Source organism: Phyllostomus hastatus, unplaced genomic scaffold (assembly GCF_019186645.2).
Source record: "Phyllostomus hastatus isolate PE091 unplaced genomic scaffold, TTU_PhHast_1.1 phas_scaffold_182, whole genome shotgun sequence".
NCBI classification, from domain to species: Eukaryota; Metazoa; Chordata; class Mammalia; order Chiroptera; family Phyllostomidae; genus Phyllostomus; species Phyllostomus hastatus.
Window position 1 is genome coordinate 20,532,839 of NW_025334013.1, and position 24,714 is coordinate 20,557,552.

The 24,714-nt window shown below is 48.0% G+C and overlaps 1 protein-coding gene across 1 annotated transcript; it reads right to left on the reverse strand.

The window, feature by feature from the left end:
• On the reverse strand, positions 1 to 23,407 carry BSDC1 (BSD domain containing 1). The gene is made up of 11 exons (XM_045859603.1): positions 23,368 to 23,407; positions 23,041 to 23,101; positions 17,909 to 18,025; positions 15,979 to 16,146; positions 13,569 to 13,623; positions 11,693 to 11,808; positions 11,205 to 11,273; positions 10,958 to 11,036; positions 9,194 to 9,673; positions 3,032 to 3,135; positions 1 to 1,537 (listed from the first exon to the last, which is right to left on the reverse strand). Exons 1-11 carry the CDS (start codon positions 23,376 to 23,378, stop codon positions 1,505 to 1,507), a joined length of 1,293 nt encoding a protein of 430 aa, XP_045715559.1. The 5' UTR covers positions 23,379 to 23,407; the 3' UTR covers positions 1 to 1,504.
• Positions 23,408 to 24,714: the final 1,307 nt, after the last annotated feature.

A 24,714-nucleotide genomic window follows, 5' to 3' on the forward strand; every position in this document is an offset into this window, starting at 1 on the left:
TTCTGTTGAATTTCTTTAATGCTGTTAACGGCAAGTCTGGAAAACGTTCGGGACAAAGTTCTTTTTTCTTTCTTTTTAATTACAAAACTAACAGCTGTTAGAATCTTTTTTTTTCCCTTTTTTTCTTTTCCCGGCTACAAAATACTCTGGGGAGATGCATTATAATTTAAAATATATAATATTGCACAAACAACCAAAAGATTAATTAAACTGAAGAAATTACAAAGAGAGAAAAACCCCATCCCATCGAAAAGACTCAGCATTCTCTCCATCCCACCCCCGCATTGAAGGTCTGAAGTGGAAGTGACCACCACTCTCTTGGCTCCCTGCCTTGATCCCATTAAGCCACTGGAGAACACACCAGACTATGTACAAGAATCACCAGAGCAGCAACGTGAAGCACCAGGGTCTCCAGGGATTCCTGCAGTCCCTCATTCCCCCAAGAGAGGTGTACCTTTACCAGAGCGGAAGGTAAGAGCCATAAAGACCGGGTCTGCCTTCAGGAAGAAGAGCTTTTTCAGAAGCCTGGTGAGAGTCTCAAGAATTCACTCCCAGTATATCCCTTCAAGAAGCAGAAGGGTTGAGGCAGAGAAATTGCGCTTACCAGGGATGTAAGTATTCGGTTTTGATCACTGCTCTGCACCACCTGGAGCTGGCTGGTGTCCTAAGATCCAGGTGAACCAAGTTGGGTAGCTGGCTGGACAAAGTACCCCGCCAGACAACGCACAGAAGGGCCTGAAGTGGTCCCCCCCCTTCTTGGGGAGGGGAAGAGAAGCAAGAGCAGAGTCTTGCAGGTGGCACAGGTGGGCTAAGGACTTGGGTGCGTCTGACATGAACAAGCCCTGGGAAAGGCGCTGGGGACGAACCAGCCTGGACTGGATGCAAAAAGGTAGGAACTCAGGGTTTGGTCTCTAGATTCTGAACCACAAGGAACCTTTCCAGAAATGGAAAATGCCTGGGAATGGGAGGTTCCCATGAGAGGATAATTTCCCAGAGTCAAGTGTCTCTTACCCACTGGAATAGGGACCAAAATGTGTTTGCCATGCCTGTCTAGCCAAAGGCAGGTGGCATGGCCTTCCTTGCCTGCTTATGGGACAGTGTATTGACTTGGCTTCCTCCAAGAGATGGTGGTTTAGCTCCTGTCCACACAGGCAGAAGGGATGGAGCTATCTCTTGGGACTTTCCAGCCAGAGTCCCCAAGAACAGTGGGTATTCAGCAGAGAAATGTAGGCTCTTCCGGTGAGGGGGCAGGTTTCCTCCCCCTTAGGGTCATCCTGTGGTTGGCACAAGTCAGAGTTCTTGGTTTGGATTTTGTGAGCCCCTTCCCAGCTGTGAGCAGAGACCCACAGGGCCGGCAAGGAGCAACCCAGAATCTGTGCCTAGAGCTCTAGTCGACAGAGGCCGTTTGGGGGACATCCTTGATCAGTGTCTTCCAGGGCTGGGCGGAGACGATCGAGGGAAACAGGAGGTGCTGTGGAGCGGGAGCTGCTCGCCCTGGCTCCCCTCATTCCCAGTCCTCCCACTCTACATCTTCCAGCTGCAAATGGGAGGGGACAATGGAGAGCACAAAAACAAATTTATTCCTCCACGTCAAGCCCAGGCTCAAGCTCCCCTTGCTGCCTCCATTTCCGGAGAGCCCTCCCCCACCCCCACCCCCACCCTACTCCCCTGGGCCATTCAGTGCCCGTGAGAGGGAACCACTAGTCTTAAGGATCGTGTCTGGGGAGCAGAGTTGTCCTCTGCCTGAAGGGTCTATCTGCTGCTGTGATCATTTCAGAACCAATGGAAATGCTTCTGCCCACCAATGCTGGACTCTACAAGGGGGATGTCCTGCCTGCAGGAACCAAGTCAGTCAATTCCTTAAGGAAAACTTGGCCCCTGCTAAGCAGATTAAGAAGATGGCTCAGAGAGGCAGAGAACTGGAGAGCTGTGCCCTGGACTACAGGTGCTCACAGGGTCTTCACTAGCGGCTCCAGCACCTGAGTGCCCAGCCGAAGTCTTCCCAGGCCACCTTCTCTTGGCCTGCTGTCAGTTGATCCCCACTACAACGGGTCATAGAATGACTGCTCAGGGACACTGTATGTCAGGTTTTAAAAGAGGGCTGCAAAGACACAAGAGCCACGACGCCCCCGAGGCATGACAGGGCAGCATGGCCTTCTCTGCCTTGGGTACAGCGAGATCACGGTACGAAATGCTCTTGCACACGTCACTCCCTCCTCTCAGCCTTCGGTCTCCCAGCATGAGAAACCAGGCCCTTTCCGCGCCTCTAATCTGTTCACCTCTTTGGCAGGCTCGTGGGCCATATGATGGAAGGAATCATGTGGTTCCTGTATGACAGCAAATTAACAGTGACTTGAATCGTATGTCTGGGTTGGGGGGAGATAAGCAGTCCTGCCGCTTATCAGCTACAAGAGCTTTTCTCCCAGCCTCTCATTCAAAAGGATCCATTCATGACTTTGAGAAGTAGTGAACAATGAGTACCAGGCCTCTGAGCTTGCACCTGGTCTGGGTCCTGTGGTGGTTTCGGTAACATCTACTGGTGCTCCCGTGCCCCAAGCACTAAGCCTAACATGTCTATATGCATTGTCTATCACAGCTTATAAGCTCATAATCATTAATTCCACGTTTTAGGTGAAAAAATAGAGGCTCCGGTTAAGTGATTAGCCCTAGATCGCATCGTCTTTGGTCTGCGAGGTGAGAAACCTGTTCAGGCCCCACACCGGGGCCGTGAGTCAGAAGATCTGGAGCAGGGTTTGGCATCTGTACTTTTTAATAGTTCCTTGATGATTGTGACACAGAGCTAATGTCAGGAACTCTCCCACTCATCCATCCCAGAGCTGAGGGGAAGCAGAGCCTGCCGATGACAACTGCTCAGGGCCAGAGTGGGAGGTCCCAGCTCTCTTTCCTGCAGCCTGCCACCTCAGAGAGGCACAGGGGTCTACCCTGAGGGGACAGGTATGCTTGGTGGGGAAAGGCCTCAGACCCTGGCACCGCTGGGCATGCTTCCCTGTGGCCAGCCAGACCCACTCACCTCACCCGAGGCATCCACTTTGGAAAGTGCCATCTGCACTTCTTCTTCAGTCATGTCCAAGTCAAAGTCCTTCTCCCAGTCTTCGCTGATGTCTGTGCTCGAGCCTGAAACCATAACCCACAGTGTCAGTCTCGGGGAGGGGTACTGGAAGAGGTTGTAGCTGGAGTGACGGCACTCTCTACATGACTTGACCGATACACACTGAGGGTCTTTGCCTTCTGCTGTCACTCTAGCTCACTTCCCACTTTAAGGACTCTAAGGAATAATCCTAGACTCAGTAAAAAATTTAGCCAAGACAATCTTCACTGTGGTGCTGCTGTAGTGATGAAAACTTAAAAGCCACCTGAAAGTCCACTGATAAGGGAATTACAAACACATAAATGATGTGGTGACGTGATGGAACATTATGTGCCTTTTACGTTTAGGATGTAGAACATTTACATACATTTAAGTAGTATTAAACTCTACAACTAAGTGAGGCAGGCAAAGCAAGTTAATGAGTAGTGCAGAAGCATTTGGTTCAGAGGTTCCTTGGGAACCATAAAAATTTTCCAGAAAAAAATGAATGAATCTCTTCCTCTTTGCTCTCTTTACTAACTACATTCTACCCACACTGACTTGCTCTTCTGGAAACGCACCAGGCACTTTCCCACCGTAGGGCCTTTGCAGGGGGTGTCCCCTGTTCCTGGGACTCTCAGCCACAGGCCAACTCCTTCACTTCCTTTGCCTTTGCTCAAATCTCACCATCTGAGTGTGGCCTACCCCAACCATCCTTTTAAATTGCAACCTACTCCCTTATACTCTGCTCTGGTTGTTCTTTTTTTCCCATTGCTTTATCACTTTCTAGCATATACCATCAGATTTAATATGTTTACTGTCTAATAATACAGGAGCTAGAATGAGAGCTCCCTAAGGGCAGGCGGGATTTTTGTTTTATTCTCCAACCGACTAGAACACATAGTTTGCAATCAGTAAATATTCACGGACCCTTTCTCTAAACTAGGGGTTGGGAAACTATGGTCCATGGACCAAATCCACCCTATCACTATTTTTGAAAAAATAAAAATTTGGCACACAGCTATGGCCATTTGTGTACACATTTCCTATGGCTGCTTTGAGGCTACAACAGCACAGCTGGGTAGCTGGGACACAGACTGTATGCCCTCAAAGCCTAAAATATTTGTGATTTGGCCCAACACAGAAAAAATTTACGTATCCCTTTCTAGGTGATTTTGATGCCTGCTAAAGTTTAATAACTACCACTCTAAAAATTCATATTTGGTTATGACTTCTTACAGGCAACATTTTAAAAATGCACACTGAAAGTTATTACTAAGAAGAAAAATACAAAAATAGTCCCTTTTAAAAAAAAGTATATGCAGTAAGATTCCATTTTAGAAATATGCTCCCAGATGCGGCACACACACAGAAAAGGTGAGTAATAACCCACAGAATACTAACAATAGTTATTTCTAGGCGATGAGGTCACGGGGTAATTTTTCTTGGTGTTTTTTCCCCCTAAAAGGAACATGTATTACTTTGTCATCTTTTTTTTAAGCACCTTAAAAAGTGTAGGTCCCCGATTCCCCCAAAACCATGACCCATGAATGTCTCATTTCTTGGGTAGCATGCTCCTCACCAGATGCCTAAGGCTTTGAGACACCTAAGCCCCACGCCCACATTCCTCATAAGGGGTCTCATACTGTTCTTTCTTCCTAGCCACCTAGCTCGTTATAAAAGCATGGGCTCTGGAAACAAACAAGCAGACCTGAGTGGAATCTCTATCCTAATTTTTTAAAAGATTTTATTTCTTTTTAGAGAGAGGGGAAAGGAGGGAGAAAGGGAGAGAAACATTGATGTGAGAGAGAAACATTGATCTGTTGCCTCTCCTACGCACCTCAAGCAGGGACCAAACCCACAACGCAGGCATGTGCCCTGGCCAGGACCTGAACCAGCAACCATTTGCTTTGCAGGATGATGCCCAATAAACTGAGCCACACCAGGCAGGCCAGAATCTCTATTCTTTTTACCTATTGTAGTTTTGGGGCAAGATATTCAGAGCTTCTGTCTACTTATAAAATAAGAATAAAACCACCCTCTTTGCAAAGAACCACTGAGGGAGCTTATTAAAATGCAGATTCTACCCTGGCTGGTGTGGGTCAGTGGACTGAGTGCCTGCCAGTGGATCCAAGGGTCACCAATTCCTTTCCCAGTCAGGGCGCATGTCTGGGTTGCAGGCCAGGTCCCAAGCAGTGGGCACTCAAGAGGCAAACACACATGGACATTTCTCTTCCTTTCTTTCTCCCTTCCTTCCTTCCTATTAATACATAAAATTAAAAAAAAAAAAAAAAAAAAGAATGCAGATTCCTGCTTCTCCAACCCTCTCATTCAGACTGAGCAGATCTAGGTGGTGTCCCAGAACTCTGCAGGTACCTGGATGGTTCTGTGTAGACCAGAGCCTGAATTTTGACAGACCACAGAGTTATTATCAGTGGTATCAATGTAAAGTGCCTGTACCATATATAGTGGACATTTAACAAATAGAGTCCCTAAAGGCCTCTTCTCAGAGTTGTGACGTTGTGCATGGTCCCACAGCTAGTCAGAGGCAGACCTGCAACCAAGACCCAGTTCTTCAGACTCCACATCTCACTCCCCCTGCGCTTTCAGGACGCTGTGGGGGCAACACTCCTGACTATCGGACAGCACAGGGTTCCTGCGGGGTAAAAGCCAGACTCCTGGCTAATTCATATTTTTGGAGGTGTGGCTGTGGCTGTGACAGCTTTCCCTAGCCGTGGGTTACCTTCTAGGGACTTGGAATTCTCTTCTTCAGGCTTAAATGCTAGGGCAGACCCTTCCAGGGTTAGAAAACAGATTATCAGCTAAACTTTAAGAGCACTTCACACCCACCCTCTAGGGTGGGCATTTACAGTTCCGATTTACAGATGAGGAAATGGAGGCTTTGAGTAGCAGAGATGTGAACCTGGGTTCTGCCATCTGCCTCGTCCCACCATCCTGTCCTGACACACACAAAGATCTCCGTTGCACAGCCCTGGCTGGTATGGGTCAGTGGATTGAGCTCCAGCACATGAACTGAAGGTTGCCAGTTCGATGCCCAGTCATGGCACATGCCTGGATTGTAGGCCAGGTCCCCGACTGGGGGTGTGTGAGAGGCAACCAATCGATGTATCTCCCTCACATTGATGTTCTTCTCCCTCCCTCACCCTCTCTCCAAAAGTAACTAAATAAAATCTTAAAAAAAAAATCTCCATTATACAGTGCACATGGCAGAAAACTCATCTATGCAACAACAGTTTTAGACTGATGATGGAAGCTGTTTTCCGATGACTAACCTCAGGTGGGAAGCAGCTCTGCAACGGCAGGGATTGCCCTGGGACCTGGGAGTCCCTGTGCTAGACAGACCCCAAGAGATTCTGCTGCATCCAGAAACCAAGCCTCCCTCATGTCACCTTAGGAAGTGACCATCAGAAGGAAAGGAGTCACTCTGTCTCTGAGTCTCCATTCTTCCTTTTAAGATTTGCCCCCTCTACTCCATTCCCACTGTCCTACCCTAGTCTAAGACTCTGGCTCTCCCCCACTGCCTAGAACCACTTCTAGCATGGGTCTTCTGCACCAAATCCCCAGCCTCTCCTTTTGTGAATCCCGAAGTGCATCAGAGACAGTAGAACAGAGAGGTTAAGAGCTTGGTTAACAGCTTTCACTGCATCTTGCCCATCATCTCATTTTGTCTGGTCTCTTCTACCCACCCTCATTTTTCCTGATCATGTTCTCCATTCCAATTCCAAATGGAACCCAAAATTCTTCAACCCTCCAACTCTTTCACTGTTATTCCCCACCTTATCCACTTGGATCCCATAAGCCGTCACTCTGATTACTTCTTACACACACTTCCTCCAATGGTTTCATCTGGCTACATGTGACCCCTGGTTAAGTCCAACTCCCCACCTGCTCTGTGCCTGCACCTGAGCAGCTGAATGTGGCTGGACAAGAGTGCAATAATGCTGACCGGTGTCTCAGAACTCAGGACCACTACCTCAAATGCATCCTGGCTACCACCCATCAGCAACCCCACACTACCTGTTGGGCCCATCACCTACCTACTCATCCACTCTCTTAAAGGCCTATTTCATACTTTTCTAAATACTTATTGGGTAGGTAATTGATCTGTTTCCTACCAGTAAAAAATGGGGAAAATTGCACAGGGCTTTTGTGAAGACTGAGTGATTATGTATATCAAGTGCTTAGCACAGAGCTATACGGAAAGTGCTCAGGGAATAGTGGCTTGTTATCATCATCATTTCTCCAAAGCCGAGCTCCACTCAGATTTCTTCCCTGATTGAGGACCTGTCGTGGAACAATTACTTCCAGTTTATAGAGGAGTAAACGGAGGCTTAGAGATCAGTAAGCTTTCTGAAGTCATATGGCTTACAAGCAAAGCTGGAATTTCAACCTGGAGCCTCGACATGCAAGGCTCAGTACAAGTTGGGCCTATCATATAAGCAGCATGCCCTGCTGCTTTGTGGCGCTAAGTCCAACCTTCTAAATTCAGTTTAAGTTCTTAAGTTGTACTTCTGAGCCAATCCATCCACCCTTCTCACTCCTCCCTCTCCTAGGAGACAATACAAAAAAGCGGGCTTTGGTCACCACCCCTGCCATGGGTCCCATGCCCTCTGCTCCTCCGACTTTGTAGGCCCACTCGGCCTGGACTGCGCCCCTGCACCTGCCCCAGACTCTCCTATACATCACTCATCTCTGAGGTGAAACACCTGCTGACTGATGCCCACAGGTTCCTTCTTTCTTTGACCTTCTCCAGGACCACGTCTGTCCCGTACTGCTTCATGCTTCATCATAAAGACTGCAGCCTTGGCCCCTCCCTCCTCTGTGCCTCACAAAGACTAGGTAGGAGCTCAATGGACGATCTCACTGAACCCGAGTCAGAAGGAAAGCACTGTGATGGAAACTAGGTACCCTGCAGTTTCCATCAGGGGCATGGCAGGGAGGGGTGGGGCCTGTTTCCCACCCACTATAGCAACACAGTCCCCCATTGTGCCAGCAGGCCAGCACTCACCAGCTGGCCAAGCTTTGTGGCTAACTGGTACCGAGTGTTGGCAAAGACAGGGTGCATGTGTGTGTGAGAAGTGGACGGGAGGTCTTGCTGATAGTCAGCTATCTCTAAAGAGGTATTCTGGATGTGACAATAGAGGTACGGTTGTCCTTTAATTCAAGGAGTCAGAGAGGTTTCCTCTGGCATAAAGTCAAAGGGTCTCCAGACTAAAATTCCATTATACAGATAAGAAACTAAAGCTCTAGTACTTACACTAGCTCACAGAAGTTCATGAGTGTTAACTTTATTATTCTTAAACTGAACATGTAAGTTTTATTTATATATTTCATAATAGTAGCTCTAGCTGATGTGGCTCAGTGGGTGAGGGCCGGCCTGCGAACCAAAAGGTCGCCGGTGATATTCCCAGTCAGGGCACATGCCTGGGTTGCAGGCCAGGTCCCCAGTTGGGGGAGTGTGAGAGGCAATCAAGCGATGTTTCTCTCCCTCTTTCTCTGTCCCTTCCCCTCTCTCTAAAATCTTTGATCCTTGACATCAACCAGTGTCGCAGGAATACCCACCCCAGGACAAGGTTAAACCGTACAAAAGGAGAGAAAACAGCACAGCCTGGTAGGCAGTCAAGGGCGTGCGTGGGCTTCAAGTCAGACAGACCTGGATCTGACTCTGGACTTGCCACTCTTGCCATGTGACTCCGAGCAAGTTATGTATCATTTCTGAGCCTCACTTTCTTTACTTGTAAAATGAGGACAGTAATACTGACTTCCCTTGGTTGTAAGCTGTGAGAAATTAAAGGCTATGTTTCAAACTTTAGCACAGGATCTGACATAAACCTTATTTTGTTGACGCTAAGATCCCAACAATTGTAAGAGGATCCTTATTTCTGAGAATCTGTGCATCTTAGAATTGATGGAACATGGTAATGAATACTATAGAGAAGCTGTCATCAACATCACCAGTATCACAAATGAAGGACATCTGCTCCTAGAATCCTCACAAGGGACGAGGAGACAAGCCTGCCCTGCGAGGTGTCAACTCTCGCCTGCTCTGCCCCACATGCTCCCTGGGCTTTGGCCTTGACTTACCTTTCTTTCCATTGTTGGAGGGTGTAGACTTCCCACTGTCCGAGTTCAGCTCAAACACCCTTAAGTCTGTGAGCACCTCCTCCCTGAGAGTCTCTACTCTGGCTGGAGGCCTGGGCTCCGGGCCGCTGGGGCGGCCCGCAGGGGTGTGGGGCTTGACCTGAGCTGGGGGCGGGGGTCCAGTCTCGCCCACGTCCACAGCCAGGCTCTGTTCCTCCAAAGACGCCTCTAGAAGCTTTTGGGACAGGTCCTTGGGCAGCACTTGTGTCTCAGGTGTGGTGGCAGGTTTGGCAATCTGTGTCACGAGGGAGATACTCTCGCTGCTCTCTGACGGGGTCACTTCTGTCGGAGGCTCTACTGGGATCACCAGACTCTCGTCACAGGGGCTCTGGGGGCCAGATTCTCCTTCAGGGGATGTGGACGTTTTGGCCACAGGAGACTTTGCCTCTTTTGGAGATGTGGGTGAAATGCCAACAAGTTCTTCTGTCGAGAGAGAAAAGCAGGGAAAGCAGGCAATGTGCCTGGTTAGCATAAGACAGCCTTGGAGCTCTCTGAAGACAGGTCTCAGATTCCCTCTGAAGTTGACTCTGATCATGACCTGCCCTGGCCAGGTAGCTCAGTTGGTTACAGCAGCATCCTGATATGCCAAGGTTGCAGGTTTGATCCCTGGTCAGGGCACATACAAGAAGCAACCAGCGAGTACATGAATAAATGGAACAAGTCAATGTTTCTCTCTCCCTTTTTCTCCCTCTAAAATCAATTAAAAAAAAAAAAAAAAGACTGAAGGTGCCAGTTTCCTCACCATTTTCCACCAGGTTCTCCTGCAGATACTCCCTTTCTAAGTGTCTCCGACACTCGAGGCCTCGCACCCATCTGGTGGGCACTCGGCTTCCAGAAATGCGGCCCGAAGTGGTATTGTAGATTAAAAAGCCAAGATTTGTCAGTCACTTCTATTTATCTTGTTCTTTTTTAAAGATTTTATTTATTTATTTTTACAGAGAGGAAAAGGGGAGAAGAGAAACACTGATTGAGAACTGGGGACCTGACCCATAACCCAGGCATGTGCCCTGACTGGGAATCAAACCGGTGACCTTTCAGTTTGCAGGATGATGCTCAACTCACTGAGCCACACCAGTCGGGGCTGCCTTTTCTTTGTTAGTCAGTTTTGAGTTCAAGTCAGGCTCTGTCACATCCTAAGTGTGCGATATTGGGCAAGGCACTTAGCTGTTCTTTAACTTACCTGCCTCACTCGTAAAAAAGAGATAATGGAGTTGTGGTCACGACCTCACATACGAAACTCTTAGTACAGATTGGGCGTATGATATAAGCACTCATTAAACATCTCTGTATTATATCATGCAGGTAGCCCCAATACACTGTCCTAAGCTGAGCTGCCATAGAGGATGTTCAGCTCCCTCCCTAGGCCAGCAGTTCCCAAGTCAATTAGTATTAACAAGTTTAGCCACAGAGTCTTATGAGGAGGGACAGAGGAGCTGGAATTTCAATAAGCATCCCAGGTGACTCGGAACTGGTCCACGGCTGGCAAGGGAATCTGCTGCAACTGACACATGTGCTTTTTATACCTGAGCCTGGGATTCTTCCAGCCTTGGCAAACATCTTGTCAGCTCCACCTGCCCTGAGCACGCACACACACTGTACTCATTCCTTCCTCTTCCCTTGGGTACCACATCTCTCCAAGCTTCATAGACCACATGGCCCAGAGAGTCTCCCATAGGCAAGACCTATTCCCTGCCCATCACTTCTTACCTTCTTCCTCCTCCCATCCAGGTTCCTCAGAGATGCTTTGTTCTGCCCGCTGCTTCAGGGCATCCCTCCGCGCCTGCTCCTGAATGTGGGGGAGCAGATAGCCAGGAGCAGTCAGAGCATCCTCTTCCCACACCCTGGTCCTAATCCCAGAACTCTTGACACTCTGTGTCCCCTTCTTCCTTCAACAAAATCCAGCCTACTACCCCCATGGCTGAGTGGAGTACCTCCCTAGGCTAGGCCAGCATACCTGCTCTAGTTGATGAACTTTATAGAAATAGCGATGCCAGAATTCTGAATGGGAAACAGCTGCTGGCACCTGGAAGGAAGGGACAGCAGAGATGAGACTTCTGAAGTGGTTGTGTGGGGTCTGCACCCCCAGCCTTATCAGCCAGCTCCCAGCCACTCTGAATTTTAGACACAGTAAGAGGCTGAACAGTGATTAATCAGAGCACTTCTATCCCACCCCCCACCCCAGCTACCTTCCTGGCCTAGCCTGACTCAGAAGGGAGGAAAGAAATTCCAGCAGGCTTTGCCTGCCCTTCCATTGCTTACCATGATGGCCAGAAACCTGGCAGATCAGTCCCCCTCCGACCCAGACTCTTGACTGGTTTGGCTCTACAGGGTTGCCCACTGCTCCCCAAGCCAGATACTCTGAAATGACTCTGGAAGTATTCCTCCCATATCCCTACACCTCAAACTGGGAGCTGGCTGAGGTCCTGTCAACTGGGCCCTCACCATCTTGGTGTAGAGGGCCCGGATGGAGGGGCTGCCTACAAGGAGCTCTGAGATCTCCCCCTTCTTCTCCTCCAGGCAGAACTGGGAAAGCCAGGCGTCAAACAATTCCGGGGGCCCTGTAGAAGGACAGAAACTGATGGTCAGTTCCCTGAGTGTGGGACAAGGGCACTGGGCCTCCAGAAACCACACCTAAACCTGGACACAGAGGACAATGAGGAAAGCTTAAGGTCTTTTTCAAAGCCATTTTGGCCCAAGCTGGGGGGAAAGGTGGGGTGAAGGGGTGGGTGGGCCTTACTGATACCGGGGCGCATCACCCAGGTGGTCTCCAGGAGGGGCTGCAGACTCCATTCTCTGCCATGCCCGCTCGCTTTTTAGCCTTGGCCACTGAATCTCCTCTTGGAAGCAGCTGTTCTCAGGACACCCATGTTGCCATACCCAATGGCAACTTCTCTGTCCCCTCTCGAGGCCAATCCAGTTTCTGACCCTGGGAGCCGCTGCTTTCCTCTTGAAGCCCACTGGACCCAGGGGCCGAGTGTCCCCTGGACATGTCTACTTGCACAGGTGCTGCAAACCGAACTCATCTTCTTTCCTGCCCAGCCCAACCCACCTGATCTACCGGAAAACTTGGGGACCCTCCGAGATGCCTCCCTATCCAGTCGCTCTGCATTCCATCTCCTCAGTGTCTCTCACAGGCACACTCTCCTCTTCACTCCTGCTGCTTCCTAGGTTCTGGCCCTACCTGGCGTCAGGGCTGCTACCAAGCCTCCTAACTGGTCTTCCCATCTTCTGTCTCTGCCTCTACTTCATCCTTCACGTCATTGCCCAGGGCACTTTTTTTTCTTTTCTTTTTTTTCCTTCAGAGTCAGAGAAATGCATTTTTCACACTGCTACCAGGGAGCTTTTATAAAATGTAAAATCTGATCACATCAGGCCTCAAAACCCTTTAAAAGTTCTCTATAGGAAGGCTTTTAAAACTAGGGTCCAAAGATAGGCTTCAAAGGGTCAAAGAATTTCCATTTTACATATAAAATTTTGTAGAGAGAGAGGGGTTGCCATTTTCAAAAGATTTGTAAAGGCCTTTGTGACAAAAACAAAACAAAATAAAAAGTTAAGAAGCCTGACATTGAGCATTTTGGGGACAAAATTCAAACAGCTTAGCCTGACCCCCAGAGCACACAGACCAGGCTGCCCCGAGGCTCTCTCTGCTCTCGCCCCTCACAGCACCCACTAGCCCCGCCTTCCCGAACGCCTAGGTCCGCCCTGTTCCTCCTGGACCTCCATGTGTTCGATTGCTATGCTTCAACAGCCACCCCTCACTTCTGAAGGTAAAATAAGTTCACTGCTAATTCACCCTTAAAACCTCAATTCAAGTGTCACATCACAGGCTGCCAGGGGGGTTTGGGTGCCATTCCTCTGGGTTCCCACTACCCTCATTGGCTCCACAGAAGCGGTCGCTCCAAATCTACTAACTTTGCTTTGTTCATTGTTTCCTGTTTCCCTCTTCTAAGAGCAGGTTCCTGGAGGTCTGGACCAGGTTGTTGGTTTGACTCATCTCTGATCTTCAGTTCCCGACCTGGGGCTTGCTCTACCACAGGGGTTTAGCAAAGAGGCAGGGCTGCAGGGCTGGGAGGGGGCCTGAGCTGAGGATAAGGAAGAGGATCAAAGCCTCGGCAGACAGGGATGAAGAGAGCCTGGGTTCAGGGAGGAAAAGAGACCACCAACCCATCCCACCAGATCTAAGGTATGCACCAGCCCTACTCTGTTCCCTTTACACAGTGGGAGCCTGGCCACTGCTACCAGAGACAAACGGAGCACAGCCCAGATGCCCTTGGGCTCCTTGCCCCATAAGCCCACCCCCTTACCGCTACCCTCTCACCATCTGGTTCATTGCAGTAGGTTGCTGGGTCTGACTGCAGGCTGTAGAGACGAGCCTATAAGAAAGAGAGAAGACTCTTCAATGAGGCAGCAGAGCAGCTTCCCTAGCAGACGCAGAGATGCACATCTTTGTGAAGACCCTGACTGGCTGGACCATCACCCACAAGGTTGAGCCCAGTGACACCACTGAGAATCAAAGCTAAAATCTGAGACAAGGAGGGCGTCCCACCAGACCAGCAGTGTCTGATTTTTGTGGGCAAACAGCTGGAGGATGGCTGCACTCTCTCAGACTACACTCTTGGGAAAGAGCCCGCCCTGTACTTGGTGCTTCATTTGTGGGGTGGCATCACTGAGCCGTTCCTCCACTAGTTCACCCGGAAGTACGACTGCGAGAAGGAGATCTGCCACAAGTGTTAGGCTCACCTGCACCCCCACTGTCAACTGCTGCAAGAAATGTGGCCACACCAACAAACGTGTGCCCCAAGAAGGTTAAATAAGGCTCCTCCACCACCTCCTTGGGCCCCCAGGAAGTGTTCTGCCTGAACCCCATGGCCCAGAGGCCTCAATAAAGTTTCCCTTTTGTTGACTGAAGAAGAAAAGGAAGGGAGGGAGGGAGGGACAGAGGGAGGGAGGGGAGAAAAGAGAGAAAAGAAAAATAGAACATAAATTCTGGGGTGTTGGGCAAAGAAGGCACCCCCTCTCTGCCACAGTACTCAGTCAACTACAGCTCAGCTCCTCCCCTGTTGGCTACCGCGTCCACAGGGCACTTGTCAGTTAACACTGTGGCTAGGGAGTGGAGTGCTGGGCTGGGAGTCCAAGACTGGGGCTCCAAGAAAAACGATCTTTCGTTCAGTATTCCACTCCTGGGAACTAGGAAAATACAGTGTAAACAGGCTACAAAATTATATGTGTAAAATTAAATTATGTGAAATGTGAAAAATGCTAATACAAATATTAATAAAGCCCAAAATTATGGGCAGGTTTTAAAGTGATGTAACTTCCAAATTAAAACCACTCATCAAGAATTTCTCATCCCTGGCTGGGCTGCTCGGTTGGTTAAGCGCCGTCCCGACACAGCAGGCTGTGGGCTCCACCCCTGGTCAGGGCACATACAGGAATCAACCAGTGAACGCATAAATGAGTGGAGCAACAAATCGATGTCTCTCTCTCTCTTCTAAAACCAATAAATAAAAAAAAGTTTTTAAAATAACGATTTGACAGCCAGCAGCCAAGTGAAACCGTAAGCTGTGCTGCTGTTAGGGCCGCAGACGTGGCAACCTGTAGCTGGTAAACAGACAGCCTCACCTTCCTTCCTCCGTATTACGTGAAGCACGGGCTGGCTGGCTGGCTGCACCAGAACTTCAGCAAGTGGTTTTGGTGAGTCACTGTTTAAATTTAAAATCCTGTAATTTAAACATTTTCACAATTCCACTCAAATGTTCACTGGGTGGTGGTGCCAATTCTAATGCTGAAAACACTTGAAAAATCAGTAGGTTTGGGATGGAAATTCAATGTGGCAAAATGCTACGAAGGAGCATTGTGGTGTTATGACACCACACTGTGAATTTAGGAGAAAACATTTCATGAAATCCAAGGATGATGAGAAAACAAAATGCAGTAGAAATATAGACATTCTCCCCACTGCCCCCTGTACATGTATGTATTCCTATTAGAAATCAGTCTTTAAAAAAAAAAGATTTTATTTATTTTTAGAGAGAGGGAAAAGGAAGGAGAAAGAGAGGGAGAGAAACATCAATGTGTGAGAGAAACACTGATTGGTTGCCTCTTGCATGCTCCCAACCTGTGCAATTCCTGACCTGGAATTGAACTAGTGACCTTTTGGTTTGTGGGATGACGCTCAACCCACTGAGCCACACCAGTCAGGGCTGGAAATTAGTGTTAAATAACCCAAATGGGGAGAAGATCATGCCTGCAAAGATGCTCCCTATAGGACTCCTCATTATGGTAGAAAGCTGAAAGGAATCCAAATGTGCAACATTAGGGAAATGACTACATAAATTATGTTAGATTCCTTTGGAAGAGTTTAAAGACATTAAAAATAATGGTGGTTAGGAAAGGTACTAAATTTATTGTAAAATTTTTAAAAGGTTATAAAATTGCACATAGAAAGTGCCTTTTATGTTATAAAGAAAAATACCCAAACTATCTTTACCCATGTTTGTAAACAAAAAGAAATGAAAGGCTAAACACTAACAAAAAATCAGTGGTTTTTTTTGAGTGATGGGATTATGGGTTTAGAAATACCTTCTGGCTTATCGGTATTCTCCAATTTAGTTACATACACATATTCACTTTGTAGCCTGAACACTATTGCTTCTGTGAGGACATGTGGGAAGCTAGAGCCCAGTGTTGTGAGGCAACTGCAGGGGAGGCCACTAGTGAGTGAATACCTTGGTGCCATCATAGGGCTCAGCTGTGCCAGAGGGCGTGCCCATCAGGGTGATGACGTCGCAGTCGATGGTTTTGTCTGGTGAGGGCGCAAAGGTGTCGGAGATCACCCCTAAGAAGTCAGACAGACCCTTCTTCATTTTCTCCGTCGCCCCTGAGGAGCCTTCAGTCTGCAAAGAGAAGCCAGCAGAGGAAGCAAGCAGCCCACGAGCAGGCTATACTCTGGGGCATGGGGTATGAACAAGTATCAGGGGAAAGTGTACTGTGTATGCGGGGACCAGAGAGTGCGACAGCCAGGGTTTCCATCTTCCTGATGAGGGTGCAGAATAGGGCTGCAGTAGGCCTCTGCAGGTCAGAGCAGAGCTACTTGACTGGCTGTTTCATCAAAAGTTCAAGGCCAGCCAGACTGAACAAAAACTGACAGGACATTTGATGGGGAAGAAGACCTATGAGTAGAGTGATGAGAAAGGTACTAGCTGTGGAGCCAAACTTGAATTTGAATCCCAGCTCTACCGCTTGTTGATATGAGACCTACACCCTCCTTGAATCTGTTTCCCTATCTGTAGGATGCAGATAAATACATTTCCTTCAGAGGGCTGCTGTGTCGATTGAAAGAGATGAGGCATGTACAATACCTGGCACATAGCAAACATTTAATAAAAAGCAATATTGAAACATCACAATTTCATCATCATGATTGCTCAGGAAGTGGAATACTCTATATGAAGGTTGAGGAAATATGGGCAGGATTAGAACAGAGAGTCTTGCCCAGAGGAAAGCCAGAGGCCAGCTGAGGGCCTATGTATAGACCTCACGGAAAGGGCAAGCTGGACACCAAGCTTGAGCCACACTGGTCAGAATGCCCTCAAGCACCCAGGGATGAGATGCTGAGAGACAGGGTACAGTTCTAAAGACCTCCTGAGAAACTGTAACATTTATTCCTAATTAGGCTGCCCAGGCATTTTACCCTAGAACATATCACAGTGCCTGGCACATGTTAGCATAGGTATACAACCGTATTTGTTGAATGAAAAAAAGGAATAAACAAATGAAAGAAACAAGTGCTGTTTCTGCTGCTGGCTGGACTTACTGCAGTTCAACAGGGTTACCATTTGTCATTCATGCTTATCAGTAGTTGTGGGTAACAGGCAGCCAGTATTTTACAGCATTCAACCAAACAAGCCTGGCGAACAAAACTCTAAAACATGTTTTTCATAACATGGCCTCTAGTCACAAGGAAACTGATTCAGCTGGTGATCAAATTAAGAAACTGCAGTGTGTCCCAATACTAAAGGAAATGCTGTTAAAACCAGTACACTGCACTTCATCACAAACTTGAGACTTGCAAGGATATCTTTAACTGTACACCATTTTCATTGTCACACTGACTTCAGACTCAAACTCCTTTCTCACAAGAAGATTCCACTGCACATCTCTGAGTAATAAGAACAAGGCCAGTAAGAATACAAGTTGGCACACCTTTCTGGAGGACAGTTTTGCAATAGATATTAAAAGGCCCCAAACTGTACTCACCCTATGATCCCTTCCAAGGTTTTATTATAAAGAAAGTGTTAAGGGCAAAGATTTAGCAGAGTGTTCACCGTAGCCCTGTTTACAGCCCTGGGAAAGACATGAAACAGGACACTAGGAACTAGTTAAACCACATAACAGTACCGTGCCATTTGTGATGCTGCAGAAAGAGGTCTGCAATGATCAAGTCAAAAAGTAGGCTACAAAACATGGTACTGAGTTGGTTCTGATTCCGAACGAGAAAGTGTAAATGGGGGTGCCCTCCCCACACAGTGGTAGGAGCTGTCTTTGGGAGAAAAACAATCACATAACAATTGGAGAAAGGCTGGGAGCCCCCACTGTAGTCCCAGAACAGGTCAGGCTGTGAGGGGCAGTCCCTTGTGGCATACAGGTGATACTCACAGCCAACTTCTCCTTGACCACGCTGGCCGTGGCTGCAATGGTGCAGGCCGTGTCATGCTGCACCACCTGGGTGAACTCTGTCAGGTCCCGCTTCATGAACTCCAAGGCTTCGGAGGACTATGGGAAGACAGAGAAGGATGACAGAGACAGCTAGCTGTCTTCACCACCCTTTGTTGCTGTTCCTTGTGCTTCTTTGTACCAGACAGACACATGGAAAACTCAAGTGACACGGGAGGCCTGGGCTCAGAAACAATGCTCACTTGTTCCAATTCCACGACCTGGTATCTGACAACAGAGAGCAAAGAACTTCTTGCTGCTCTGAGAACAGGAACTGGGCATCAGCTTAGACACTTACAAGCTGTGCAGCCAGGAGCTAACTCGCATCTAGTCCTTGGCTGTCTCCTGCAGAATGACGGAGGGGGACTAGATCAGCGGTTCTCAAGAGCAGACTGGGGAAGGGGACATACAGTCTGAAAACAGATTTTGTTGCATCGCTTTAGTATGCTTTAAGACATGACATTTGTTTCAAATAACATGAAAAGACCTGTGATTTTTTTTTATCAAAGGTAAGTGTTTCTGTTTTTACTTTTTTTGGTACAGGGAAATTTAGTCGAAATGAGGCAGTATGTGAAATTACATGTCTGAAAGGTTTAATAAACATGTTCCAATAATAACAATAGTTTAGAAAGCTTTTATGATTGTTGACAATTTAATACCAGTAAAAAGATGTGTTGGTTTTTACATTCAACAAAAGGAGTGTTAGCAGAAAGACTTGACTGGATTCTCCCCCAGGCTTTCTTGGTCCCATTCATTCACAGAGCTCCTCCAGGCAGAACTGGTATTTGCTTGTGTTACTCCAATCTGCTTCTAACCTGCACTCAGAACCAGCCCAAGACAGCAGGCTCTCGGCTCTTGTCCAAGTGCTGCCTTGTCTGTTCATCTTCACCCACTCAAGGACGCCTTCCTGGCTAGCTCTGGGCTCATCTGCAAGCCCTCTCATTTTACACAAGGCTACCCACCTGCAATTTTTTAGCATGTTTTTCAGTATTCTGATAATGCTTTTTTTGTGGAAGGGTCTGCTTAGTTTTCACCAGTATTGTAAGTCTCTGAGTGGGACAGTCTCATCTATCAGCCATAGGCTACTCTGAGGGTGGGCATTATGCCTCCATATTAGACTCAGGACTCCTTAATTGGGATAGAGGGGTCATTCATTAATTCTCTCTCCATCCTCACTGCCACCACCTTAGTCCAGGCTAACCTGGACTCCTCCTACATTGCATGCGCCAGGCACTTCTATTAAATTCTATTCCTGACACCAGTGGGAGCTTTCTAAGTCAGAGCAGGCCATGTACATTTTTTTGACGGTTACATAGTACCCTATGAGCAAGTATAAATCTTAACACTCACTTGCAAGGCCCATATAATCTTGCCTCTGGCAGCCTTTCATCCCCTACCGCTGTGCCCCTCACTGAGCTCTACCTGGCCTTCCTCAAGTTTCTCAAATGTTCTAGCATCTTGCCTACCTCAGGAATTCTGAACATATTATTCCTCTGCCTGACACACAATTCTAACTCTTCAAAGCAAAGCAGAGAACAAACAATGAGTGAGCCCTCTCACCTGGCCAACTCCCATTACTCCTTCAGATCTGTGCTTAAATGTCACTTCCTCCGAGAAGTGTCCCCGATGCCACCTCAGTCTGGGGTGGCTCCCCTGCTTCATGGTCCAAGAGACCTGCACATTGTCTGGACATTTCTCATATTTTAGACTCATGACTGCCCATTCAGTGTCTACCCTCCTGCAGAGCTGGGAGTTCCATGAACATAGAGCTCATTTCTTTTTAAAGATTTTATTTATTTTTAGAGAGACGGGAAGGGAGGGAGAAAGAGAGGAAGAGAAACATCAATGTGTGGTTCCCTCTTGCATGCCCCCTACTAGGGACCTGGCCCACAACCCAGGCATGTGCCCTGACTGGGAGTCAAATTGGTGATCCTTTGGCTCGCCTGCTGGTACTCAATCCACTGAGCCACAACAGCCGGGCCGAGCTCATGTTTTTTATTCACTGATGCTTCCCCAGTGACTAACAAAGAGTTGGGCATAGAATAAGCACTCAAAAAATGTTGCTTATTAAATTTACATGTCACAAGGCAGCTTTAATTATATAACCATCCGCATGATTATGTGATGATGGTTGTTTCCCTCACTAGACTGTGAGCTTGGAAGGGACAAATATGAATAAACATAGTACTTGCCCTCAAGAAGATCACATCTATTGGGGAAAGGCTCACATAACAGTGCTGACAAGCAAGGAAAGACCAGTGACCAGAGTATTATGTGGAACTTGGAAAGACTTGGACTGTGCCCTAAAGAATGGGCTAAGAAGCCTGGGCGTGGTGGGGCATGAGTTTACTGAAGCCTACAAGCAACTAGTCCTAATGAATATAAAAGGTAAAGCAGAAGTAGTGAGGGATAAAGCTGGAGAGGTTGCCAAGGGCAACCATGGAGCACCTGATCAGCCCTGTGGGTGATGAGGAGCCACCAAAGGTTTGAAAGAGGGCAGCCATGATGAGATTTGCCTTTTTAATAGGTCATTCCAGGGACTGATGTGGTCCAAGGGTGACAAGATTAGAAGAGGGAAGACCAGTCAGTAGGCTGCTGCAATAGTCCAGGAAAGAAAACAGGAGAATAAGGACAGTGCTGGTAAGAGTGAAGAGGATGAGACTGGTTTAAGAAATATCAGGTGAAAGAGATGGATTTCGTGATTAAATAGGTGTACTGATTGACTCAGGACAAGACAGAATCAAGGAAGAGCCACTGACTGCTAAACTAGGCAACTAGAGGAGATGCAGTGCTGCTAACTGAGAGAGAAAACACTGAATGGGGAGCAGCTTTAGAGAGAAGATGACGACAGTGACTCTGGTCATGCAGAGTCAGCAGTGACTGTGGGGTATCTGGAACTGTTGTCCAGAAGGAGCTATTCTCAAACGCAAGCTCAGAGAAAAGGACTGAGTCACCCCAACAAGAGAATGGAGGTCACGCAGAAAAGCTGATAAACAGAGCAGTGGACTGAGGACAAGGCCCCTCGAACATCACACCTCTAAGAGGCAGAGGAAGAGAAGCTCCTGAGAACAGCCAGGAAAGGAAAGCCTGGGGAAGTATTTGGAGAACTGAGAGAGAATCATGTCACAAAGGCCAAGGGAGTAGAGTTTCAAGAAGGAGGGAGTGATCACTGGTGTCAAATGCAGCCGAAAGGTGCAGGAAGATAAGGGCTGAAAACCACCCACTGGACTTGGCAAGTGGGAGGTGTAGCTGCGTGTGTATATGGATAAGTTGATACACCCTGGCTTCAGGGGTGGGGAGGAATTACAGAGAGATCATACTGTTGACCTCAAATTTTAAAATGTGGGAGCTAACGTTATCTCCTCGAAGTAAAAGAGGAAGTGGTTGAACAGGGGACTTGAGGGAAGAGTTAGGTTTGGGGAAAGTTTCTGAAGGCAAGGGGAGGACGTAAAGGCTGAAGATGCTTACTGGGAGTGCTCCGGCCCAGATGAGGTTGGGGACTCTGTGGTAGGGCCAAAGAGCAATGTGACTTTCTCTACCAGTGTCTGTGGGCAAGTTCTCTCTCTCCCTCCCTCTCTTTCTCTCTCTCTCTCTCTCTCACACACACACACACACACACAGTAGGAAGAGCAGAGGCGGATTGTAGCACCATCTCAGAGCTGTAGTCTTCAAGGCCATGTATACTAAGGGGTACAAGAAAATTGAAGGTGCTGGTAATTGAGTATTCCGAATGGAACCAGGACAGGAAAGAGGGGAAGCAAGGCCAGGAAAGCACTGAAAGACCAAGAAAGAAATGGAAGGAGAAATGGATGGGTATTGTTTAAGAGTTTCCCCAACACTCTGAGCACTTAATAAAAATGGCCAACACTTATTTTATCAAATTTACTGTGTGCAAGGCATTTCTTAGAGCTTCACATATATTATCATTTAATCCTCACACAAACTCTATCAGGTATGTTTTAGTATTCCCATTTTACAGATGACAAACAGAAACCTAGAGAGGTTAAATAACTTGTATAGGTTCTTCTAAGAGTAAGCAGCTAAGAAAGGGAAATTAAAAATTAAGCCTTTTCTTTACAAATGGGAATTGTTAAAGGCAGAAACAACATTCACTTCCCCAACCTTTGCTTTCAAATGAGAGTTCTCCAAGAACAACAATGGAAGGTTAATCATCTACCTATTTTTCATGAATTATGGTAAACAAACCTTGAGGGAGGCCTTCAAACACATTTGCTAAATGAATGTCAGACTCTCAGTGGACCGATCAACAGAAAGCAAGCTACACGGAGGTCTCTTCTATTAAACCTCAGTATGAAATTCTCTTTCTTGGTCCTCATCAAATCAAACCACTCAGGGTGTCGTCAGATCGGCTGGACTGGAGCTAAGAGGTGTGTACAGGCCAGGGAGAATAAAAATGCCCCCAGAGTAGCCAGCTGATTTAACTGAGGCCAGAAGCCTCCTGAAGTCCGCGCGGAAGCAGGACTTGCCCCCAAATGCTCGCGGTAAATAGTGACTACCGTAGTTTTCTTCCAGAATTCATTTGGGACAAGCATGGAATGAAACAGAAACACACAATGGCACCGTTCACTGGCAGAGCCAAGTCTCATTCATCCCACAGGGACTGCCGTCTCCCCACCAGACTGGGAGCTTTGTGAGGCCCAGGACTACATCCGTTTGGCCGACATCGGTGTCCTCGGAACTTGTCAGGGAGTGCTGGCTGTGGCATAAACGCTAATATTCAAATGACTATAGGGGGAAGTTTCTATCGCTAGAATTGTTTATCTTCAAGGTCTACATCAAATGTTTTCTTTTCTACGAAGCTGTGAATTTCTCGAGCTGGAATAAATTGCTTTTTCCTACGGATTCCTACCAGAGAGTCGCTCCGGCCTTAAACACAATCTTTATTTCACTGTGGCTAGTGTCACATGGGCCTGAGTCAGGGTCTGTCCTTCCGCAGACCGAAAGGGGCTAAAAGTAGGGCCAGAGTCGCTCTCATCCCTGAGGCCCGGCACCCACACAGGTCCGGCGAGGACGCTCTGACCAGGTTGCAATGAGGCGGCGCTGGTCCGGCTTACCTTTTCCTTGACTGCCTGGTAGCTCTGCTGCAGCCAGCTCCGCCACCATCCCACGTCCTCCCTGTGGAAGAAGACACATTTGGCAGCCCTGCAGTGCGACTCTTGCCCGCCCAGTGCTCGGGTCTCAATTTCCCCCTCAGAAGTAGCCCCGCGGGCTGAGGTTTCGCAGACCGCTTCCCAACCCCCTTCACACTGCGGCTCCGCCCCGCCTTTTCAGCTCTGTCCATCGCCATGCTGGCCTCCTGTTCCCCACGGGGACCGTGGCCCAGCACCCCAACCCTGAGAAAATTCAGGCCCCAACGCCCGAGAGTTAGACGACGGGCTCACCCTTCCGCCATCTTGCCTGCATGACATCACCACTATTTACTGACCTTTGACTTACGACACGGCACCGCCCCTTCAAGCACCGCCCTGAAGCACTCGGCCCAATCCTCTCGCGGACACCGTTCTCAGCCCAATCCCCTCCCTGCTTTATCATTAGGCTCCGCCTCCTTGAGCTTGGCCCATTCTCTGTTTCTCCCTTAAACTCCGCCCCTGAAGGCTTGGTCCAATCCTCAGTTTTGTATTAAGGCCCACCCCAGGCATTAGCTCCTCCCCCACCAACCTCGAATCTTTGTGGACATCAGCCAACATCCTCTACGGTGGCAGCTGTGGACCGTTGTCGTCCCTCTGGGTGGGCGGTGGAAAACTGGGAGTAGAGGGGAGGAAGGGAGGGGTCTTGGGGAGAGGGAAAGAGGAAGAGAGGGATCCTGGGTGCCGGGAGCCGGGCGGGATCTCGAACGTTTGGATCCCCGAGTGCAGGGTTAGGACCGCCCTCCTTTATGAAACCAGCCGCGTAGGAGCTTCTGCGGGCTAATTCCTGAAGCGCAGACCGAGGGGCTCTGGGCCAGGGTTTGGAGTTGTGTGGAGAAAAATTCAGGTGACTTAAATGCAACCTCTGGAGCTAACGAGAGATATACATTCAAGTACCTCAAGTCTTGGTGGCCCAATTTAATAAATTGACTGTATGTGTTTAGGGCAAATGTAGAGACAGGCTGGAGGAAGGGCATTGAAAGTATTCGAGGGAAGAGAGAGAATGGGGAAGGGACCACATACTTTGTACTCAGGGAACTTGCTGTTCCCTCTGCTTACAAAGCCCCCAGATATCTATGTGTTTCAGGACCTTGTCTCCTTCAAATTTTCACTCAAATATCCTTTACCCACCCTGACCACATTATTTAAAACTGTATCTTGGTCCTGGCTGGAGAGCTCAGTTGTTTGGAGCAACGTCCTGATATGCCAAGGTTGTGGGTTTGATCCCAGGTCAGGGCACATGCAAGAATCAACCAGTGAATGCATAATTAAGTGGAACAACAAATTGATGTTTCCCTTTCTCTCTCCCCTCTATCTCTCAAAAAACAAAATAAAATTTTAAAAAATCTCGAAGCCCCAGCATTCCCATTCCTCCCTGCTTATTTTTCTCCATATCACTTATTACCCTCTGAAATACCATACATTAAAAAAAAAATCATCTGCCTCCCTCTGACTAGAAATGTGACCTCCCTGAAGTCACCAGTTGTTTTTTTTTGTCTTGTTTATCTGTCTACCCCTAGCACCTAGAACAGGACTGGGAACAAAATGGATAATATTTATTGGGCAAATAAAGGAATACATGTAAGGAGTGTAAGGGCAAAC

What these genes read in the sequence shown, in the direction of transcription:
- BSDC1 (XM_045859603.1), bottom strand. An exon ending in CTACTGCAATGAACCAGATG is followed by an intron (nt 11,809 to 13,568) that starts GTGAGAGGGTAG and finishes GTCCTTCTACAG; the next exon opens with GGCCCCCGGAATTGTTTGAC. An exon ending in TGGATGGGAGGAGGAAGAAG is followed by an intron (nt 9,674 to 10,957) that starts GTAAGAAGTGAT and finishes CTCTCTCGACAG; the next exon opens with AAGAACTTGTTGGCATTTCA.